A 19977-nucleotide genomic window follows, 5' to 3' on the forward strand; every position below is an offset into this window, starting at 1 on the left:
GACTAGGTCCTCCCCCTAAAAAATAATGTCCAAAATTTGGGGGTGTCTTATACACGGGGGCCATCTCCCCCCATTTTCTTAAATCGGAGTCCCCAAAAATAGGGGTTGTCTTATACACGGGGGCGTCTTATAGACGGAAAAATACGGTATATAACAGTTTCAAGGTGATATGACAACAGTCTATGCTACAAATGGTAAAAGAATAATATGCTGAGGATTCTTCAGCTGTGTTGCTCAGGAAGCCTTCTGCAAGTTGACACCTTAGAAGACCTATGTGTACAATCCTTTGCTGTATGGAAGGTGCAGTGCAGAGGATCCAGGTGACTGATACACCAGGGCACGGCCGCCCAAAACCTCAATTCACCTGACCACATGTGGCATCCTGCTTGTAGACATCCCCATGGAACCTGGTTGGACATTGTAGGAACAGGATTCTGGAGCAGATGGGCCTTTGGTTTGACCCAGCAGGGCTCTTTGGATGTTCACACATGCATGCTGCACACCTGTCAGGAGCCAGTAGAACTGCGTCACAGAATAAGACCAGTGCTAGTTGATGCCTTGGTAGAAGAAGCAGCTTTAAAGCTGGACACCCTGTGAGCTGGGTAAGGCAGGAAGAATGCCAGCACAGCATATTCTCTTTCCTGGAGCTTCCATGCCCTCCCGTCCACAAACAGAGGCCAGAATTATACTCCAACTAATATATTGTTGTATGAGCTTCTGAAGGAAATACCCTTTTTCATCTGATGCTGCTGGAAGTAGTCACTTGCCTACGAAAGCCGACATTCTACATACACATGTTTATGGTAACAAAAGGTGCCGCACGACTCTATTGCTCAACATGCCTAGCCTGCTGCTTTCTGTTAATGCCTGCTTTCAATCCACTTAATCGACTCGAAGAAAATCCCGAGCTGGTTTTGCGCTATCTATATTTTCCCAACAGTTCAGCAAACACATTTCAAGGTGACAGGTGTGGGTGACTTTGCAGAGTGACAACAGTCACACCTGTTGTAGCTGCTCAACAGTAGCAGTCGATAGCAATCTATCATTTATATAGCCCAGGCTGGAAAAATCCCAAGCAAGGCGCTGCCTAGAAAAGGAGATGCTGGAAATATTTTTCCAACCTTGCGTACAGCTGGCACCTATAGGATCAAAACTGGTACTTAGGGAGGGCTCCCCCACCTGCTAGTCTGAGCCTGATACATATGGCAAAGAGTATATTTCAGGTTGAAAGAATCTTGGTATGTTTTTGCAGTGCAGTTAGCTAATATGTAGTTGGCACAAAGCCACCCCTAGGATAAAGCCACTTGGGTCTAATCCACAAGAATATTAAGTGTATTAAAGTAGATCAACTTAAAAGCAAATATTGGTTTTTCAGGGAATTATACCCTCAGAGCAGTCTATAAAAGCATACCTTTTTAATAGTCTTCCAGCATAAATTAAATTCACATTTCCTTTGCAGAACAATGCTTTTGTACATGGAAGGCATGTATATTTCCACACAATGAAAATAAAATCCAGAGATTTCAAGCCAGTACTGATGTAATAGTCTAGATTATTTAACCTTGGTTAAGAGAGTATGAGTACTCCACAGGCTTGCATGCTCTCTCACTTCCCTTTTAATGTCTGCACCAGTGTTAACATTAACCACGATTATATCAAATCAGAGCTGGCAGCCATGGTTAGAAGTTGGTGTGTAAACTCTGGTTTGAGCTAACCATGGCCCAACACTACCCTCTAATTATGTCTGAAAAGTGGGGCAGGGAGGAACGCCATGTGCAGATGAAATAGGGAGAGTGGAAGGAACGCAAGATCTTCCCAATCTTCTAATGATGGCTGGAAGACTAGGAATATTACATTAGGCCTTCAGCAGAGCTTACTCCTAAAATCTGATACTGGCTCTTGAGAAACTGATGGGTGACATATACTTTTTTCCAGTATTTAAGGGCACATTCTGGCTACTGTCAACACTGAATCAAAATCAAATGGTACGGCACTTACAGATGCTGAATCCAGTTTTAACAGCTCCGTGACTCCACAATTTCTTAACTCTCCTCCTGCCACCAATCACTGCAAGGTGCTATAGAAAAATCCCAAGCTAAAGTACTTAACAAACAATAATAAAAATATAGCTTTACAGTCTTTTTTTCCTATTCAAAAATTATTATTTTCTCTCCAATTTCTCTTGATAGGCAATGAATCTTCTTAAGTTCAGTTTCACATTGTCAAGCACACATAATTGATCTGAGCTGTACTGTCCTTTCCCTTCTTTCCGCATCTGCAATTCAAAAGGGAGGGAAAAGACAGATTATTATGTTGAAATTCTACAAGAGAGGAATCCTAAACCATCCAAAAACAAACAAGCAAACAAACAAAAACCCACAGTCCTCCTCTGCAAAAGGAGATGCTGTATGCAGTCCTTTCAAAATCAGGGCATTGATGTCTCTTGCCCAAAGTAACAAGTTGGAAGAATAACTAAATTATCTTCACTCAGATATCATAGTAGTTTATGGGTCACAAGCTTAAAATGGGCAGTGCTTCACCATCAGGGATATAGTTATTTATTAAAAATATTTCTATTCAGCTATTCATTAAAAAAAATCAGAGCAGTTTACAACAATTATACATAGAACCATGCAGCAAAAAGTTAAAAATCAGAAAGCAGCTATTATGGAAAGATGTATTCTCAATTGCCTGTATAAATCCGACAGAACAGAAACGTTTCCAGCAGGCATTTAGAAGTCGGAAGAGAAGGTGCCTGCTGAATCTCTAGTGACAAAGGGTTCCACAGGACTGGGCTGATGACACTGAAGCAGAGCTTTCCAAACTTTCCACGTTGGTGATACACTTTTTAGACGTGTATCATTTCACAAGACAGTAATTCAGTTTTACTAGCAAACCAGAGGTTAAATCAACCCTTTTCCAGCCCCGGGAGGAGCGCAGGGAGCATTTGTGTGACGTGCCAACACACTGCAGCCAACACACACTAATGCGTCACGACACACAATTTAGCAAGATCTGCACTAAAGGCTTGGTTTCTTGTTATGGTCAAATTAGCCTCACATGGAATGTCCAACAGTGTCCTGCAGATGATCTTAGTGATCAAGGTGGGGTATAAAACTATGGAATACAGTGGTACCCCACAAGACGAATGCCTCGCAAGACGGAAAACCCGCAAGACGAAAGGGTTTTCTGTTTTAGAGGCGCTTCGCAAGACGAATTTCCCTATGGGCTTGCTTCGCAAGACGAAAGCCCATAGGGAAATCTCCGGGAACCTCTTTTAAATGCTGGTGGTGGGGAGCAAAGCCTTTCCCCCCCTCCAGCCTTCAGAAGAGGTCCAGGAAGGCCGGCGGGGGCCGAAAGGCTTTGCTCCCCACCGCCAGCATTTTAAAAGCAGTCCGGGATAGCAGGGAAGAGCTTCCCGCTATTGCGGACAGCTTTTGAAGGCAGGCGGGGGGGAGCAAAGACTTTCGCCCCCCGCCCGCCTTCAGAAGAGGTCCAGGACCTCTTCTGAAGGCGGGCGGGGGGCAAAAGTCTTTGCTCCCCCCTGCCTGCCTTCCCGGACGGCTTTTGAAGGCAGGCGGGGGGGGGCAAAGACTTTCGCCCCCCGCCCGCCTTCAGAAGAGGTCCAGGACCTCTTCTGGAGGCGGGCGCGGGGCAAAAGTCTTTGTCCCCCCTGCCTGCCTTCCCAGGGGGTTTACATCGCCCCGGACAGTGGAGAAGACCTCCGCTGTCCCGGGCGATTTTAAAATGCCGCCCGCCAGCATTTTAAGATCGCCCCGGACAGCGGAGAAGTCCTCCGCTGTCCCGGGGTTTTTTTAAAATGCTGGGGGTGGGAAGAAAAGCCCTTGTCCCCGGACTGTCCCCGGACCTGGTCTGAAGGCGGTTTCCATAGGAACGCATTAATTGATTTTCAATGCATTCCTATGGGAAACCGTGCATCGCAAGACGAAAAACTTGCAAGAAGAAAAAACTTGCGGAACGAATTAATTTCGTCTTGCGAGGCACCACTGTAAATAATAATCATAATCCTGGTGAGCACTCCCTCCCTCTGATAATTCAACACTTTAGGTTGTATCCAATGTTAGTCTTACTCAGCGCAGACCTACTGAAGTTAACACACATGATTTACTTTCATTAGTTGAAGTTGGTCAAATCTCAGTACCTCTTAGGGGGCTACAACCCAAGTGGCCGACTCACACGTGTACAATGCTCAAATAACAGGACCAGCTCCAGGTTTGAGGAGGCCCATAGTAGAAGGCCCTCTGTTGGGTCCCCTCCTAATCAATGGAGCTCTTTCTGTGTAGGTGAGTCTTAGTGGAATCATCTGATGTCATCAGCAGCAGACAGCACTGGGAAGCTGAAAGTCGCCTTTTAAAATTTTTCCATAATGCCCTAGTGTAGGCATTATGGGAAATTAAAACGACAGCTTTTAAACCAAGCTGGTCACTGCTGATTACAGTAGCCAATTGTGGGTGCGGTTTTTTTGTTTGTTTATTTGTTTCAAGAAGGGCTCAGGACAGGCACCAGAGTTGTGTCTACAGGGATGCTGAGGCCTCAACAGCTGCCATGTGCTGATCCTAGGGCTTGCTTTCTACTTTTGTCATAGATAACTTGCAACCAAGGCCTCAACCACACCATCCATTCAAAAGCCACTCTTATACCACTTTAAACAGTCCTGGTTTCCCTCAAAGAACCCTGGGAACTGTAGTTTGTTCAGGGTCTCCTAGCAACTCTCCATACCCTTAAACAAGCTACAATTTCCAGGAATCTTTGTGGGGGCTGATGGTTTGAATTGGTATGTTGCTGCTTTGAATAGATGGTTTAGATGTGAACTGAATGTGTGAACTCCCACCACTGATCACGCCGGTGTCGATTGATAGGAAAGGTCTGGAAGTGCTGGCTGGTGTGTGCTGGCTCATTCACACATGCACAAGTCTTTACTTGACCTTAAGAACATAAGAAGAGCCTGCTGGATCAGGCCAATGGCTCATCTGGTCCAGAGTTCTGATCTCACAATGGCCACCCAGATGCCTAAGGATAACTTGCCAGCAGGACCCGAGCACAAGAATACTTTCCCCTCCTGTTGCTCCCAGCAACTAGTATTCAGAAGTAAGTCCCCCCGCCTCAGTGATGAACACATAGGTGCACACTCAACCCCTTAGTCCTTTCTCCTCCTTGGAGAACCCACACTAGTACACTTTGACTCGGCAGACTAGGAAATGACTAAGCAGCATCTGTCTCCCAGGCTGGCAGACAAGCTCCTTCCTTGTGTTCCAGAGCAACATGTTCTCTGGGGCTGGCAGGTACAGCACTGCAATTATTTCTCAGCCGATGCCTTTGCATTAACCCCTCAAAACCTAAAATTTAACCCCCACAAAAAGCCAAATTCTCCAAGATTCCAAACAGCTAGCACTGGCCTGACCTAATAAAAACCACCTGATCAACTTTAATAATCTCTGTTCAGCTGTGACAGAAGCACACACTGATTATCTGGGCAAAGCTAGGCAAGTTTGTCTTAGAGCAACATGACACTGAAGAAGGACAGACCCAAAGAACGGCTCTCATGAGATGCCGACAAGGAGCTGGGTCAGGTCTATGATGACAGAACGGGGCTCAACAAAAAGAGAAGGGGGGAACCAAACACCTTCCTTTCTCACAACTAGCATTCTAACACTTCTATCCCCTTCACAACATTGACTTGCCTCCATCTTTGGAGAGATATTATTGAACCAATGAGGACTAGAAACTTGCTGTCTCCTTTTTTCCCCTCAACAAGGTTTTTTTTTTTTAGGTATTCAATATAAATCTTGGATGCAACTGCCATAAAGACAAGTTTTCCCAACTGGTGGCATTAGTGAAGTCACAGACCATATTAGTGTTTCAAGTACTTCCCTCTCACAGTGAATAAAATAGGCTTACCCGCGATTTGAAAACTGGCTGGAATTCCTTAAGTGCATATAACAACTTTATTTGCTCTCCTGCCTTTTCGGCTTCTTTACCGTCAGCGAACACATCAAAGAGGGCATCCAGAGCTTCCCCCACCACCACAAGGGAAGGATCCTTCATTGCAACGTCAAGGAGGAATTTCCCAATCATCTGAAATGACACAGAAACAGGTACCCCAAAAATCACTACAGATCTTACAAGCAGTAATGTCATTGCCAGAAGTGAGAGATGGGTATTTCCATACAAAAGTTTTACCTTTAGTGTTTCTGCTGTGTCTTCCACCTTGGCCAGCACACTGCCAGCAATTCCTAGAATGCTAACCACGTTTACTCGGACGCTAACATTGGTATTCTGAATACCGGCTTCACATAAAGTCATCAGCTGCTCAGGAGACATGCTCTGTTTAAAAGAATAAAAATTGGGACTGGTGAGGGGAAGAGATAAAACACTCAGCCTCCAAGTTGTTTAAAAGCAAATGCCAAAGAACATTTTTTAATTCAAGTGTTTAAGGGATCGAACATATAAAAGTGGAGGGCTAGCAGCTCAAGCTACTTACAAACAGGTTGAACAGAAGCAACGGATACAGACAAAAAAAGCACTCTGTACATGTTTGGAGACACTGGCTGCATGTTAGGAGAACAGCCTTTCCATACTTCTCCTTCACCCAGTTTTCTCAGTTCATCCCCCTTCTGGCACCTCCACCCCTGGAAAAAAAGCAGTCTCACCTGAGATATATTATTAGACGCCAGCGTTTGCAAAAGGGCTCGCAAGGCGCTGGTTACAGCTTCCAGGAACTCAATTTCCTTTGAAAATTCTGCACAAAAGGAAAAAATCCCAATGAAGTTGTTCAGGGCTTGAAACCCAAGAAGTTTCACACGCTTACATGGAGGCAAATTTCACTGAGATAAACACATATGGTATCTTGTTCGTGATTCTCAACACTCTTTAATTATTTTGAGTAGCGCCCCACATTACAGAGGTTCAGCATTTGTCTACACACTTTTGCCACCCCCACCTCATCACAATCTCGTCCCCAAATTACCCACCAGCTCTACTTAAATATTCAAAGGACGACCATTTGCCAAGGTCTTCAAGAAAACTATGCCTAACCAACATTGGCTATGGGGGCCTGCCTTCCATATGCAAACTGATTTTCTACATGACTCATTGATAAAAGACTTTCAGTTGTGTTTGTGGTGCTCTAAGGCAGCCGGCTAGTTTTTTAAGTTTACGCTCAACAAGTTTAAATGAGGCTTTGTTGTTGTTGTTTAGTCGTTTAGTTGTGTCTGACTCTTTGTGACCCCATGGGCCAGAGAACGCCAGGCATAGGAGGCTTAGAACACCTCAAATATGGGTGTTGATGGAGAATGTCAGTAAAAGAGATCCACTGCCCCATGTCCTGCTCATGGCCTTGCCACTGTGGGAAACAAGAGTTGGGCCTTTGGACTTCTCCTGTAGGGGTCTTCTTCTGTTCTGTTGTCCCCAGGCTGCGTAATTCCCTGCCCCAGGACATCTGTGTGGCTTCCTCCTTGATAGTGTCCAGACTTCAACAGGACTCTGATCTGGCTGCCATCCAGTATGTTCTTGCTCTCAGTTTTCCTCCAGAATTGTTTGCCTGCTGTGTTATGCTGTTTTTAGGGTGTGTGTCTATGATTCTTAAATTTACTTTTCTTGCTTCTTTCACTTCTCGTATTCATTTTATTGTACGGCCATTTGAATTCCAGTTTTAAGTGTTCTTCACAGATACATCATGGACTGCTAGAATGAAGCTTCACAAACCACAGTTTGAGAAACGCTGCTGTCAATAAATAAATAAAACCCCATACTGTCCATGTGTAAACCAGCACGATGTAAGGAAATACAATAAAAGTGGGATGCTGGTAGCAACTGTGAACAGCAGAGGGATGTGGGGTGGGGGAAGGAGAAGCAAATGGAGAGAAATATGAAGGGAAAGGGCAGAGATTTGCTGAGGTAGCCATGACCATAGCACATGAAACACACCTGGCTGAGAAAATATTAACTGGGACAGGTGCTGGGAGAGCGACTGAAGCACTGAAGCACCCCCAAGACATTCCACATCAGACACCAACAAAATGCTGTGGAGACAGGTCAGCGCTCTATACTGGACCATGTTCAACCTGTAAGAAAATGGAACATTCAGCACAGCCCCTAATCAGGAGCCATAAAGCAGAGAAGAGGAACACCAACAGTACAGCCCCCAATCAAAAGAATGGATCTTCCAACCCCCATTTTCCTAGGGGTTACATGGCTATGTGCTCCATCATGGATTGCCAGCCTTTCTGAGCCAGTGGAATTTTGTGGGTGTTAGCCACAAAATGGTTCCTGTGGAGGTATGGGAAATGACAAAATGGCTGCTGGGGGGGGAGCCATGTCCTAACACAAAATGGCTGCCATTGAGGTATGGCATAATGGTTGCCACATCCAAAATAGAAGAAAAAGAGAGAGAGATGTCTGTCCCTTCGGGGACAATGCTGTACTCAATCACAGGAGGCTCTGGAAACCCCTCCTCTATTCAGAACAGATGGGAGGAAGGGTGCCCAACCCCGGCCTCCACTGAAATGTGGGCATGCTCAAAGTAGGAAAGGGTGAGACAGTGCAAATAAGAAATGAGCAAAAGAGCAGCCCCTTATATATTGCCAATGTCCTGCATTCTGTGCAGTGGAACCATGCCTGTGGAACTCCATCCCAATTGAGATTATACAGGCACCTTTCTTGCCGAACATAACTAAGACTTGCTTGTTCCAGCAGGCATGCTAAAGTAGTGCTTGGTTTTATGATAAATTTTCATTGTCCCATTTTTGTGGATTGTTTTTATGTACCCTATATAGAAAAGTAAATAATTAAGTTTTACATAAATGCTTTTTCTAAATTTCAAGAATCTCACCCCCCCCCAAAAAAAACCCACCTCAAGTGTTTTCAAAGGGTTGTGGGGCGGGGGGAAGGAAAAATTAACTGAAGTGCAGCAATACAGGTCACTGAAATAGACTGCTTGTATATATAAAAAAGTGACGGCCATGAAATAGGCAAGTGCTCAGATGTTCAAGTGACAGTTCTTAAATAACAAAAGTGCTCTTGTCTTAATAGAAAAGAATAAAGCCCGTCTAGTCCCAGTTCTTTTTTTCAATAGCAGTGAGCCTGGATCACATTGGAAACCCCACAAATGAGGAGACACATTGCTTTCCTAATAATATGACTAGAAACATAACAAAAGTGAATTAACTCCTACTTTTTAATAAGTGGCTTCCAAGCTGGACTGCACATGCAGACATCAATAGCAACACTGTTGGGAAACCCAGTTTTTTCAAGTATCTAGGAAAAGAAAAAAGCTGTTATGCTTCACCACCACTAAGTACAAAATTCAAATTCCTAAGAACACCAGTTTCCTTAAAAAACAAAAGATGTTTCTAATCCTTATGGCTGCAAAGAGGTGCAAGGGCAACAGTTTTAATGGCAGGATAAATTATGCAAATTATGCATTTTTCTTGCTTTGCATAATTTGTAATTCATACAGGTTGTGGAATTGAGCATTTCTTGCTTTGATGCAGAATTTCAGGGCTTTACTGCACAAAGCCTTGATAATCTTCACAACAGTTACGTTAGCATCCTTGACTTCAGGAAGGAATATTCAGGACAGGGGAAAGAAAGTTCTTTTTTGCACAGCACATAGTTAAACAATGGAACACCTGCAGGAAGCAGTAATGGCTACCAATTTTGATAGCTCTAAAAGGCAAATTCATGGAGGAAACGGCTATGCTCTGCCTCTACAGATGGAAGCAGTAATGCTTCTGAACACCAGTTGCTGGAAACCACCAGAGGAGAGAGTGCTCTTGTGCTCATATCCTGTTTGTAGGTTTCCCACAGGTATCTGGTTGGCCACTGTGCAAACAAGATGATGGACTACAATCATATAACTGCAGTTGGAAGGAACCCCCAACTGTCATCTAGTCCAACCCCCCGCATTGCAGGAATGAAAACTAAAGAATGCCTGTCAGATGACCAGCCAACCTCTGCTTAAAAACCTCCAGTGAAAAGTACACGAATGAAGGTGAGTTTTACCACCAGAAAGTTCTTCCTCATGTTTAGTCAGAATCTCCTTCCTTGTAATTCAAATTCTTTGGTCTGGGCATTACTCTCTGGAACAGCAGAAAACCTCCAATCTAGGATACTTCCTTGCCTCCAATGAAGGATACTTCCTTGCATTTCCCCTCCAACAGCCAGCCAATATTTTGCAGCCACCATTGGGTTTTCTTTTTCTGGAGGCGGGAAGTCCCACCCCAAAAGGGATTTTGCCTTCCTAATACCTACTTTACCAAAAGATACATAGGTAGACTTCTTTCTATGAAAAGTGAACCACAACTCCACATCCCAGTTTCACAAAAGCACTTTTCCAGAAATGCAATTCCACAGAACTTAACTGGTCACGTGATCATCTGGACCCTGGCACACAGGTGGGGTGGGGAGGGAAGAGGAGGACTCTACCTTCTTGGGAACAAGGTGGTTCCGGAGTGCTGTGTGCAGCTCAGCCGAAAGGCACAGGGGTGACAGAAGCTTCCCACCTTCGTTGTAGTTGTCCATAAAGGCATCGCTTTCATCGCTACTGGATAACTCTTCCCATTCGTCATCGGAGGGGTCTGAAAACATGCAGTTCTGGCATTAAAAAAAATCTCAACAGGATCATTTGTTCAAAGTGGCATGATACTGCTTTAAATGTACAGCGCAGACAGGGCCAGAAAGAGAGGGTTTTTGTTGTTGTTTTTTTTACAAGAGGAAGGAAACAGAAGCCCAGATACCACCTGAGCAAGAGGGCAACAGAAATACCTTCATTGCAGCACATGTTAACAATGATTTCCAGGGCTGTCTGCTGAGCTAAGAGTAAAGCTGCCACCTGCTTCACCTCCTGCTTACTGCCCTACAAAGCAAATAACACAATAAATATTTGATATACCAGGTCATGCTATTTGTCCATTTGTTTTATTTATTTAAAGGCATTTCTAAACAACTTTCTGTAAAAAAATTAATAAATCTCTACATGGTGTACGCTGTGTACAGTATAAAAACAATATCTATTAGCACAAAAAATGCCACCTAAAACCAATAAAAATAGCATAAAAACAAATAAAGCAGCCTGATTCAGAGGTAACGGAGAAATAAGAGCCTCAAATCGCCAGGTGATTGCTTCCAGCGGCTTTGTGTACGTGTATATAAATAACAGCATGTGTATGTGCATATAAATAACAGCATTCAGCATTCAGGATAGAATAATGCCCTGCAGGACTCCACAGTACGACTGCCATGGGGTAGACACATAATTCCCTCAATGCGAGGCCACACTACACATTTAAAGTGTCATGATACCACTTTAAACAGTCATGGCTTCCCTTCAAAGAATTCTGGGAGCTGTAGTTTAACGGGACCCGTCCCATTTCCACCCCAGTTCGACAATTCCCAGAGTTCCCTGTGAAGAGGGACTGACTGTTAAACAACTCCGCGAATTGCAGCTCTTGAAGGGGAGTAGAGGCCACCCAACAATTCTCAACACTCGTACCAAACTACATCTCCCATAATTATTTGGAGGAAGCCATGACTGTTTAAAGTGGTATCATGGCACTTTAAATGTATGGTGTGAATGTGGCCCTAATCTTAGAACCTGGACCCATAGGAAGGAGCGATGCCAGTGCAACACAGTGCCACCAACTCATATGTCACAGAGACAGTAGCCCTATCTGGCACTGGGTTACCTACCTCCAAGCATAGCCAACATGGGGCCTACCAGATGCAGTTGGATTACAACTCCCATCAGCCCCAGGCAGTATGGCTGATTTACTTATTTATTTTATGTGCTCCTTCATATTTCAATAGAAATCCTTAAGCAGTTTACAAATTCTACCCCCCCAAAAAAGAATCAATATAAGAAACACAATACAAATCCCACATTCAGCAGCAAACTGTACTACCAATCACCATCATCATTCAGAAATATTACCCACAAAGCATGTAATATTAACCAAAAAAGCACTTAAAAATCACCAAATTGGCCAAGGATGATGATGCTTTTAAAAAAATTATTACCATCCTTCACCCTACACTCAGTTCCTTTAGAAAAGTGAAACACCCCCACCCCCAGCACCCAAATCATGTAAACAGTACTGGTTTTGTATGTGTTTTTTTCCAGCAGAGAAAGTCTGGCTTGCAACATCTAGGGCTAAGATCAGTGACACTTACCGGAAGTAGATCTGAAATGTCACTTTCTTGTTTGGTGGCTCCCTTAGGAGTTTCCTCCATCTCCTCATCATTATTAAGTATTGAGATGTCCCCATCGCCCAGATTTCCCTCAGCCTCTGGTTCAGCTGAGCTTTTCAACCTTTCCACTTCTGCTTCCTTCATCTGAATAATCATCTCACCAGCATCAATGGCTAAGCACTCTGAGAAAATCTTCAGGATGGCATTCATGGTGCTCGCCTGGCTACCAGATGGCAGGGTGTTCCTTATATTCCAAGTGACACCTTAAACAAGAAAGAGATTAACATAGATAAAGGCCATAAACCCTGGTTATAGTATCTGCAGAGCAAATAAAGTGCAAGTGCTCCTCCATGAAAAACAACTCCTTGCATATAGAAAATCACCCAGGAGAAGAGTTCTAGGCTAGCTATCCCCCTGACATTCTAATTTTCTTGATGCAGGGAGTTCCCACATTGGAGAACATCCAAAACACTTGCAATTTCCCCACCTGCCAGAAGGGAATCAAGTACAAGAACAGCTGCTATCGCATCATTCTGCTGAATATGCAGATCAGGAAAGATAAAGATGAGGTACAAATATTGTATTTGCCCTTAGGTGAACTGGAACCCAAGTCCTTGAAAGTGCCTCTACCCGTACCTTATGATCTGAAATCTGGGATGAGAGGCCCTGCTTGTGATCACATTGGTAGGAATGGCTCCAAGACAGGGCCTTTTTTGTGGTGGAACTCCAGCTATGGAACCCCCAGTGAAAATCAGGCAGTCCTCCTCTTTAATGGCATTCAGGAGAAGGGAGAGTAGATGTGACTATTATGAAGGGGCCCTGCACTTCTGAATTTCCCATTACGCTACTGCTACAACACCGTACTCATTACCCAGTTGAAACCTACCTGCCACCAGAGTCCGTAAAAGAATGTCCTCCATGCCTTTCTCTGATGATAATAAGATCATTTCCAGAACTTGGTGTGCAGAAGAATCAAAGGATGACAGCAGGTCTGGATTATCTTCTGTCACAGCCTGTAAACAGGATGCTGTGGAGATAGAGGAAAGCATTTAAACTGAGACTGCAATTCCAAGATGTCACTCATTAAAACACATGCATCAAGATAATCTTACCCATATATGCCCACTCAACCAATTCAATCTGTGGAACTGTCACTTTTACAAGTGCCATACAGCATTCTTTCTGCAAAGAATTCTGTAAAGAAATTGTTCCTTCAGTGAGGCAGCAGCTACACTCTGGAACTTCCTGCCCAATGACATAAGGCAGCTGCTTTCTCTGTACTGTCTCTGGAGCATCATAAAATATTTTGTTTGTTTGTCTATTTAGGCAAGATTTGCATGTATTTTAATATACCATATTATTTCATAATGTATATTTTTAAGCTGTTGATTTTATTTATATTGGGGGGGAATTAGCCTAACTTGTTTTTACCTTTCGAGTTCCACCAGTAATTTTAATATTTGCATTTTATATTTCATGTAACAATTAAGCAGTATACAAATGCTGCTAAAGAATAAATAAAACAGTGTAAGTTTCTTCAGCTGCAACAGGTTTCTGCCAACCACAGCTCTACCTGTGGCACTGGAAGCTGCTTCCAGAGATTCAATACAGTGGTACCTCTGGTTACGAACTTAATTCGTTCCGGAGGTCCGTTCTTAACCTGAAACCATTCTTAACCTGAAGTACCACTTTAGCTAATGGGGCCTCCTGCTGCTGCCGCCGCCATGCAAATTCTGTTCTCATCCTGAGGTAAAGTTCTTAACCCGAGGTACTACTTCTGGGTTAGCGGAGTCTGTAACCCGGAGTGTTTGCAACCTGAGGAGTTTGTAACCCAAGGTACCACTGTACTAGCTTGCTGAGAGGCTCTGGAGGATGTGTTTGCCCAGAAACCCCAGAACCAGTGGACCTGAGAGTGTTTCATATCTGCAAGAGACACCTGACAGAGGCTCTCTGCAGCTGAAAACCTCCCATAAACATGTCCCTTTACTCACCCACTGCGATAGCCAAGTCCACATTTTTGCGAAATCTCTTCAGATACTGGAGCACAACATCCAAGCAACCTTGTTTGTTGAATATTGAGACTGCTGTACTGTTACATTCGCTAACAAAGACACAAAAGGATATTTAGCATGGCAAGCACATTGAAAAAATAATTTTAAAAAATATGTATGTTTCTTTGGTCCTAGAACAAAGGAAGCAATGTAAGGCTAAACCACATTTTAGCATTGCAAGGAAATACCAGGGTATACGCTCCCTCTTCACCTCATGACCTCTTTTAAAGCCATGTAGATAGGTGGCCATCACTGCTTCCTGAGGGAGTTCCATAGCTCAACCACCATGCGCTGTCTGCCCCCCACCAACCAACCTTCCACCTGCCTTCTTATTTACAAAGAGTGCAGGGGGTGGCCATGCCTGTCAGTTTCTCCTTGGTCTTGGCGTTGTGCCTTTGTAGTACTCAGCAGGGGACAAGGATGGATACAAAACCAGAATTAGCTGCCTCTGCCTCTCACTGGTTCTGGCCCTGCCTACTGTGGGTCTCCTTGCTTTCCACCATACCAATCTCAGTGAGCAGCAGCCACCATGGCCAGTGGGGCCGTCAGAATTGGACCCAGCTCCGACACCAAGTATTTCAAGATGGCGCTCACCAGACATTCCAGAGGAGGTTCACAGCCTCGTTGGCAATATCTTCCATACAGTTCTTGTGTGTATCTTTGATTTCCTTCAGAGAGCCGTTGCTCTCCTCAAGTCTGGCTCGACACTGCAGAACAAAAGGAGAACAAATCAGAGCAAACACCTAGTGGCAAGAAGGCATTAGAGCCCTGTTCACACCACACATTTAAAAGCACTATAGTACCACATTCCTGAGGTAGTTTAACAGCCAATCCTGGGCACCCTGGAAAGTATAGCTCTGGGAGGGGAATAGGGGCTTCCTAACAACTCTCAGCACCCGTAACAAACTCCAGCTCCCAGAATCCTTTGGGGAAAGCCTTGACTGTTTAAAGTAGTATCATAGCACATGGTGTATATAATTTTAGAACCCACCCAATTTTTGTGATTTTAAGTTGTTTTAAACCAGGGGTCAGCAACCTAAGGCCCACGAGCTGGAAGCGGCCCGCAGAGGTCATTTGACCGGCCCCTGAGCCGCCCCCGAATTGAGCTGCCCGCTTGCATACTGTGCTAAACCAGATGCTGGACTAGATGGGCGCTCCTTGGTCAGTGCCGTATGAAAGCAGCCTAAGGCTGCCTAGTGAGTTGATGGCGGAGGTAGGATTTGAAATGGCAGCTTCCTGGCTCACTGCTCAGTTCTTTCACCATCATCCTGGCTACATACCTCTTTCAACAGAGCTACAAGAGGAGTCATGATATCTTTAGTGACCATGTCATCGCAGACGTCGAATCCCCCACAAGCACTGAGATTTCTGTAACAAGAGCAAAAAACTTTGGGTTCAGATTCTTGTTAAAATAAGTTATAACGGATTAAGGTTTATTATCATCATCATCATCATCTGTAGCAACAACAATACACAATCAGAGAAATTTCAACTAAAACAAGAACCAAAAGTTTTGAATAACAGATGCATACATTGTCACTTGGGTGGTACAAAACATTTGGAAATAAAATAGTATTCTAATAATTAAACTTTGGCAAACTATGCTGCTGCTGTTAGTCTCTTGGGCCTCTGCAAAGTAACAGAAAATCTGGTTCTCGCTATCAAGCAAGTGGGATCTGCAACAAAATACTGCAGTGTCTAATGTTTTTTCAGGGTACCTGCCCCTCCATTGCATCCCTTTCCCCCATATTGTCGACGTTCTGTCCACACTGCACTCAGTCTCACTGGGTCATTTTGGGAAGTTTTTTCTGAGGTTCTCCCCCCAAAAAGTTTATTTTGCTCTTCTACAAAAACCTAGGGGTTCCTCCTACATTGCTTGCACCTCCCCTTTATCCATGAATGCTACTCTTTTAGTTATAGAGCTCGTAGCCTGTATACTTGAAACAGAATGATGATAAACAAGGGAAGATAACGAACAAGATTGAATATAAAAGGGAAGCAAGAGGGGGGAAGGATGGGCTTATGTGCTTGCCACTGGGCATGGAGACTATTTGCCTCAAAGCAACAACTGCTGTGATCTAGTACTCTATCTACCACAGGCTACAATGGTTTCTGTCCGGGGGACATATTGGTATAACCAGACCAATCAGTGCAAGCAATACTGAGCTAGATGGACCAATGGTCTGATTCAGTAGAAGGCAATTTTCTATGTTCCTAAGGGGTGTACTCTTTACACTTGGTGTAATTCGCCTATGAAATGTATCGCCACTTAGATGGCTTTTAAAAAAAAAGGATTATACAGATTCATCAACCGCTAACAGCCATCACTAAATGGAGCCTCGTTGTTCAGGGATAGTATATCTCAAAATACCATGTGCTGAGGATAACAGCAGGGAAAGGCTCATTATCTCCATTCCCTGATTTGGTTGTCTTCTGTAGCGTCTGGATGGCTCTATGGTGTGACTGAACAAGACATGGTCTTATGCATTTAAGTGTGTGTGTGTGTGTGGGGGGGAAACAGCACACAAGATGCTCATGAATTCTCAGAGCCCAACACCCACATGCCCTCCTGAGCATGCTTCAAACACTGCTTTCTTCGTGGTCTGTTCTTCCAGCTTGCCACCATTTGTAACTCACCGAAGAGCTCCTGCCGCTGTCTCTCGAACTGCCAAACTCTGATCAAGCAGCATGGGACCCAAACACCGGACAACATCCCTCTGCAGAAAAGCTGGGATTGTTTGTTTCTGCTGCAATAGTTTGGAGATGCTGGCACAGGCAAATTCTCGCATGTCAGCGCTGGGGTGTTGAAGCTAGAAAGAGGCACACAGAGGGAGGTTAGAACACCACAGGGTGGGAGACGCCGACAGATTTTATTTATTTATTTTCTATACTGCCCTTCATTCAAGGATCCCAGGGCAGTTTACAATATAAAAGCTCAAAAATACACACCATAGTGACAAACAAAAACAATAACCCCACACACAGAGTGTTTAAAAAGCCATGAATTATTTGATTATCCAAAGGCCTGGGAGAAGAGGAATGTTTTTGCCTGGTGCCTAAGGATATGGAAGGAAGGCACCAGGCGGGCCTCCCTGGGGAGAGCGTTCCACAAATGGGGAGCCACAGCAGAAAAGACCCGTTCTCATGTTGCTGCCCTCCAGACCTATCATGGAGGAGGCACATGAAGAAGGGCCTCAGATGAGGATCGCAGGGTCTGGGTCAGTTCATGAGAAGAGATGGACTTTGACGAATTGAAGCCCTGAGGCGTTTAAGGCTTCGTAGGTCAAAATCAGCAATTTGAATCGGGTCTGGAAACTTATTAACAGTCTGTGCAGTCGGGCCAGGATTGGTGTTATATGCTTAAACCATCTTGCTCTGGTGAGCAACCTGGCTGTTGAATTCTACACCAGCCGAACCATCTTTAGAGGCAGCTCTGCCTATAATGCTTTGCAGTAATATAACCTCATGAGAAGAAAAGCCTCCCTGAAAAAGACCCTGGTGCTGGGAAAGATTGAGGGCACAAGGAGAAGGGGACGAAAGAGGACGAGATGGTTGGACAGCCTAACATGAATTTGACCAAACTGCGGGAGGCAGTGGAAGACAGGAGTGCCTGGCCTGCTCTGGTCCATGGGGTCAGACACAACTAAACAACAACAATAACATAACCTAGAGGTTACCAGACCATAGGCAACAGAATAAAGCACTTATTCTTTGCAGCAGCAACAAGCACTTGTTCCTCGTGGTTCGTAGTTGAACCCTGTACTGTATCTGCCTTTATCAAGAGCTTGCTCTCTTACAGGGCACGAGCAAGCGATCACATTTCAGCCTCACGCCCTTTATCAAAAGCTTCACTCGCTGATTTCTCGGGGGGGGGGAGGAGCAGGCCAGGTCAGTTGGCAACCTCCATTCAGGCTCCCTTGGAGCGCGCGCAGCAGCAGACCAGGTCGGGTCCTTCCTGGTAAGTTGGCAACCCGAGTTGAAACCCTTTGGCGGGCGATTATGCATGCAGGCGGTTTGCTTTCGCTCTCGGGCTCGGAGAGGGAAGGAGGCGGAATCCGGTTTCTCCCTCCTCCCTCCCCGCCCCGCTCTTACTTTTTCCAGCAACTCCGCGGCCGGGGATCCTGCTCCGGCCTCCCCGTCTTGCACGCTCAGGGTCCCCGCTGGAGAAAACGGCTCGTGGCGGAACCGCTTGGTCTTGCTTTTGCCCATGATCTTTGCAAACCCTGGACGCTTCCACGGCAAGGAAAGCGAGGAGAGGAACCGGGGCGTGTTGGCCTGGCCTTCACCCCCACGTGTGCGGCTCCGGCGCAGGCGCCGCTGCTGCTGCTTCCCCGGGAAACGTCCGCCCCGGATGCGCTTGCACTGGGGGCCGGGCTGCAGCCTGAAGCGGCTGGGAGACGGAGGGAGAAGCATCTTAGCTAGAATAAGCTGGGGAAAGCCTTTCCCCCCAGCTCATCCAGCTGCGTGCTTAACTCCGCAGCACGCTGGTTGGAGTTGAGAGGGGCTTGCTCCCAAGTAAGTACTGTACAGACTTGCAAATAGATAGCACCAGCCGCTTCTACGTAATCATTTCAGGGGTGTTGAAATATTATGTCACAGTTCAAGGTGCCATTATTATTATTTATTGTTACTATTACTATTACTACTACTACTATTTATTTATTTATTTACACTATTTATTTATTTATTTAAGTAGTTAAGTTTGTATACTGTCCTTCGCCTGAAGATCGCAGGGCTCTTCACAACATAAAAACGAGAACACAAAATACATAAACAAAACCAAAGCAATAACCCTGAGCTCAATGCCTGGTTGAAGAGAAGCGTTTTCGCCTGGCGCCTTAATCACAGGATCCTAGAATGGCAAAGTTGGAAGGCACCCCAGGGCCCACCCTGCCCCAGAGAGGTGCCTCCTCCCACTGCCCCACAAGGGCCTGGGAAGCACCCTCTGGTCAGCCCTAGAGGCACCATTCGCCTGGGGAGCTGCTGTGCAAGCCTTTGCGAGGCAGAGATGTGAGAGGGCTTCAGAGATGTGAGGGAAGGAAAGAGGGACAGAGGCCAGTGTTGCCAAACAGCACCCTTGACCATCATTCAAGGCACCGCGGGGTGCTCCAGCACTGGTTGAAAACCACTGTCTTCTTATAATAATATAATAATAATTTATTATTTGTACCCCGTCCATCTGGGTGGGCCTCCCCAGCCACTCTGGGCGGCTTCCAACAAAGATTAAAAATACATTAAAACGTCACACATTAAAAACTTAAGACTTATACTGACTGTCCTAAGCAATGGAAAGAAAAAAAGAGAGGTTTGTGGACAGCAGCCATGGTGAGCTTTCTGTAGTTTGAAAGTTTTTGCAACTTAGGAAAGCCAGACTGCAAAGTTTTTCAGAACCAAGCTGGTGGCAACATGAACCCAAATGCAGAACACTGCTGCATAGGCTTAAAACTGAATAAAAACATTCACGTTATTAAGGTTTTAGAAGCCTGTGAAACAACACGTGTTCCCCTCAAGCATATCTTACAGCACAGTGCTATGCACATTTCCTCGGAAGCAAGTTCACTGGGACTTACTCCTAGGAAACTGAGCCCAGGACTGAAGCATTAGTTTCTATTTATGCAGTACGGCAAAGCGAACACTTAAATAATAAATGCAAGCTGCTCCCCACAGAAAATAATTAGAAAATGAAAGGTCTCTTATACCACATATTAGGTGATCCGCC

At 44.9% G+C, this 19977-nt stretch overlaps 1 protein-coding gene across 1 annotated transcript; it reads right to left on the reverse strand.

The window, feature by feature from the left end:
- Positions 1-1398: 1398 nt before the first annotated feature.
- HEATR3 (HEAT repeat containing 3) lies at positions 1399-18686 on the reverse strand. The gene is made up of 15 exons (XM_082232912.1): positions 18351-18686; positions 16896-17068; positions 15539-15626; positions 14853-14965; positions 14199-14308; positions 13094-13234; positions 12190-12470; positions 10786-10876; positions 10447-10598; positions 9194-9276; positions 7948-8084; positions 6672-6760; positions 6202-6345; positions 5920-6096; positions 1399-2275 (listed from the first exon to the last, which is right to left on the reverse strand). The coding sequence occupies exons 1-15, from the start codon at positions 18669-18671 to the stop codon at positions 2162-2164; spliced, it is 2214 nt and encodes a 737-aa protein (XP_082089038.1). The 5' UTR covers positions 18672-18686; the 3' UTR covers positions 1399-2161.
- Between the last annotated feature and the right edge of the window lie 1291 nt (positions 18687-19977).

Source organism: Podarcis vaucheri, assembly GCF_965113315.1.
Source record: "Podarcis vaucheri genome assembly, chromosome: 7".
Lineage (NCBI taxonomy): Eukaryota > Metazoa > Chordata > Lepidosauria > Squamata > Lacertidae > Podarcis > Podarcis vaucheri.

What these genes read in the sequence shown, in the direction of transcription:
- HEATR3 (XM_082232912.1), bottom strand. Translation starts at nt 18,671, where the DNA reads ATGCTTCTCCCTCCGTCTCCCAGCCGCTTCAGGCTGCAGCCCGGCCCC. An exon ending in ACCACCTTGTTCCCAAGAAG is followed by an intron (nt 9,277 to 10,446) that starts GTAGAGTCCTCC and finishes TTCTTTTCCTAG; the next exon opens with ATACTTGAAAAAACTGGGTT. An exon ending in AGCCAGTTTTCAAATCGCGG is followed by an intron (nt 2,276 to 5,919) that starts GTAAGCCTATTT and finishes TTTGAATTGCAG; the next exon opens with ATGCGGAAAGAAGGGAAAGG.